This window comes from Gavialis gangeticus, unplaced genomic scaffold (genome assembly GCF_001723915.1).
Source record: "Gavialis gangeticus isolate Ggan-Ray unplaced genomic scaffold, GavGan_comp1, whole genome shotgun sequence".
Taxonomy (NCBI): domain Eukaryota; kingdom Metazoa; phylum Chordata; order Crocodylia; family Gavialidae; genus Gavialis; species Gavialis gangeticus.
In genome coordinates, this window is record NW_017729024.1 from 120207022 (window position 1) to 120209325 (window position 2304).

General features: G+C 35.5%; 1 protein-coding gene across 3 annotated transcripts in view; it reads right to left on the reverse strand.

Moving 5' to 3' along the window:
- JAK2 (Janus kinase 2) overlaps positions 1 to 2304 on the reverse strand; it is a 149272-nt gene that overhangs the window by 91036 nt on the left and 55932 nt on the right. For 2 of the 3 annotated variants that reach the window (XM_019517620.1, XM_019517621.1), the window contains exon 2: positions 1055 to 1305. In XM_019517620.1, the coding sequence (XP_019373165.1) occupies positions 1055 to 1274 (220 nt within the window). In that variant the 5' untranslated portion in view covers positions 1275 to 1305. The remainder of the gene's footprint in view (positions 1 to 1054; positions 1306 to 2304) is intronic. The other variant, XM_019517622.1, reaches the window with a different exon arrangement.

The window sequence follows — 2304 nt, forward strand, 5'->3', positions numbered from 1 at the left end:
TGGGTGTGGGGGTGAAATACCATCTATAAAAAGCCTCTTTAATCTAGCAGCAAAAAGTATAACAAGAACCAATGGCTTAAAAGTGAAGCTAGACACATTCAAAGAAAACAAAGGCACAAGTTTGTTTTTTTAAACAGTGAGAAAATGTCATCATTGGAACAACCTACTAAAAGAAATGGTGGATCCTCTCTCAAGCACAAGCTAATGGGCTCAGCTCAGCATTAAATTCAGTATGAAATACTGTAAGAAATTCATAGTCGGTGACATGGAGGCTAGGCTAAATGATATGAATGTTCCCTACTAGCCTTAAAAATAAAATAATACATGCAACTAATTTACTCTCCACACGTCACAGCAATCAAGGAGGTCATCTTTGGAAGCGGATGATAAATTCAGCATTCCCTTACAAGTTCCTCAGGATTTCTACTAAATGAACATCAGCAGTAAACAACATTTAACTGACACAATCAGACAAAAATCTTAAGATTTAAAGTTAACAAGGGAACGTTTTATTATGAAAATCCCATTAAAAAACCTCCATCAAATTTCAGCAAATAACACTTTTTCATCCACATTCTCTAAGACTCCAATATGTCTTGGGTTTTCCTGAACAGTGATACTGCAGTGCTTTACTTTCCTGAATACTGGCACTACAGTGCTTTAATTTCAGCCTAAGATGGAGCCTACCAGAAGAAGGGGGCTGTGTATATATATGTGAAAACCTGTTTTTGTCCTTCAGAGAAGAGATCACATGTAGGTGATGAAGATAATTCACTTGTGAAGAATATCTTTGCAGGACAAGGGTTCCATCCTATCCACTCCTTAACAGCTAATGGTTTTGAATAGGTAATGTGGGGCTGATATTAAGGTAGCAAATAGTGGCCTCCCACAGCAGAGCAGGGTGAAAAGTGAATAAAAATATCAATATACATGCACACATTTTATAGTATAATACATCTTACTCAGAACCTCTGTCTACTTTATTAAAAGCTACATTGCATGAAGCTGAAATAATTTCATTCTTTGATTAGGAAAATAGTCATTATTTTCTTACCACAAGCCTTACAAGCAGCAATGCATATCTCTTCTGCCATATATTCTCCAACTGGAAAGGGTAGATAGTCTCCTCCTGTCTTCCCCGGGGAATGATAAAGGTAAACCTGAAGCATTGGCTCCATCTGCTTTGGTGCATTAGCATTCCCAAGGACGTCACCGTTTTGGTGAACAGTGGAGGTTGTGGTTCCTTCCATGTCTGTCATTGTAAGACAAGCCATCACTGTATTATGTTCTCTTCAGAGCATGTGCCTGCAAACAACACAAGGAGTATTTATTGATTTTACAAGTAAAAATAAAAGAGCTAAAAAAAAAAAAAAGGAAGAATCCAAAGTGTTTCTCTTTACCATCATCTACAGTCAACAAGACTGAAACTGTGAATTGCGGTACTGGATTAGGATTGCATAATTTCTTGGTAAATTTAGCAAAATGAGTTCCTCTACATTTTTACAAAGCAGTTTTACTCTGAAAAGTGCTTGTGTGGTAGGAAAAAAAAAGACACCAAGGGGACAATATTTATCATATTGAACACCACCAAAAATATGAAATTCCACATAAAATGGCTGATTTTATAAGTAAAATCATACCTTTAATTGTCAACCATGCAAATTCAGAACTCTGAGGTCCTGCAGGTTAAATTAGTCCCTGTAGTACATTGATGCAGCAACCAGGTTGTTATCTGGCCCTGATTCACAAAAGAATTACTTTTCAGGCATACTTTCATTTTAAGTAAATGTTTAAAATGAAGCATGCATTTAAATACTATTTTGACTGTGGATGGATTTAAGAACATAAGGGCTTAAATTCTTTTCTGGCCTAAGGATTCTAACTTAAATGGCTCTGCAATGCTAAAACAGAGCAAAACAAAGCCAAAATCCTTATTTTTTTTTTTTGTCCCTAATCTCAGCTAAATAGGCTCTGAACACAAGCATGGACAAAATTTACAGATTAAGAAGGTCCTATTTTAACATGGTAATGTTTTAGGGTAAAAGCATGACATGCATCACAAATATTGGGACTTACTAAGTGTATATGCCCATTTACAATAATATCACTAAGTTTCTTCCGTGAGAAAAAAAAACTTGTAATACAATTTTAGTTTGAAAAAACAATACTTTCACCAAATGCTTACAAGTCTTCTAGCATTTTCTGATGTTCCAATTATCTCCAATATGTAGTACAGGAAATAAAAGGTAAAAATATAGGGGTCCACCAATAGAGATTTTGGGGGCCAATACCAATAGCTGATAT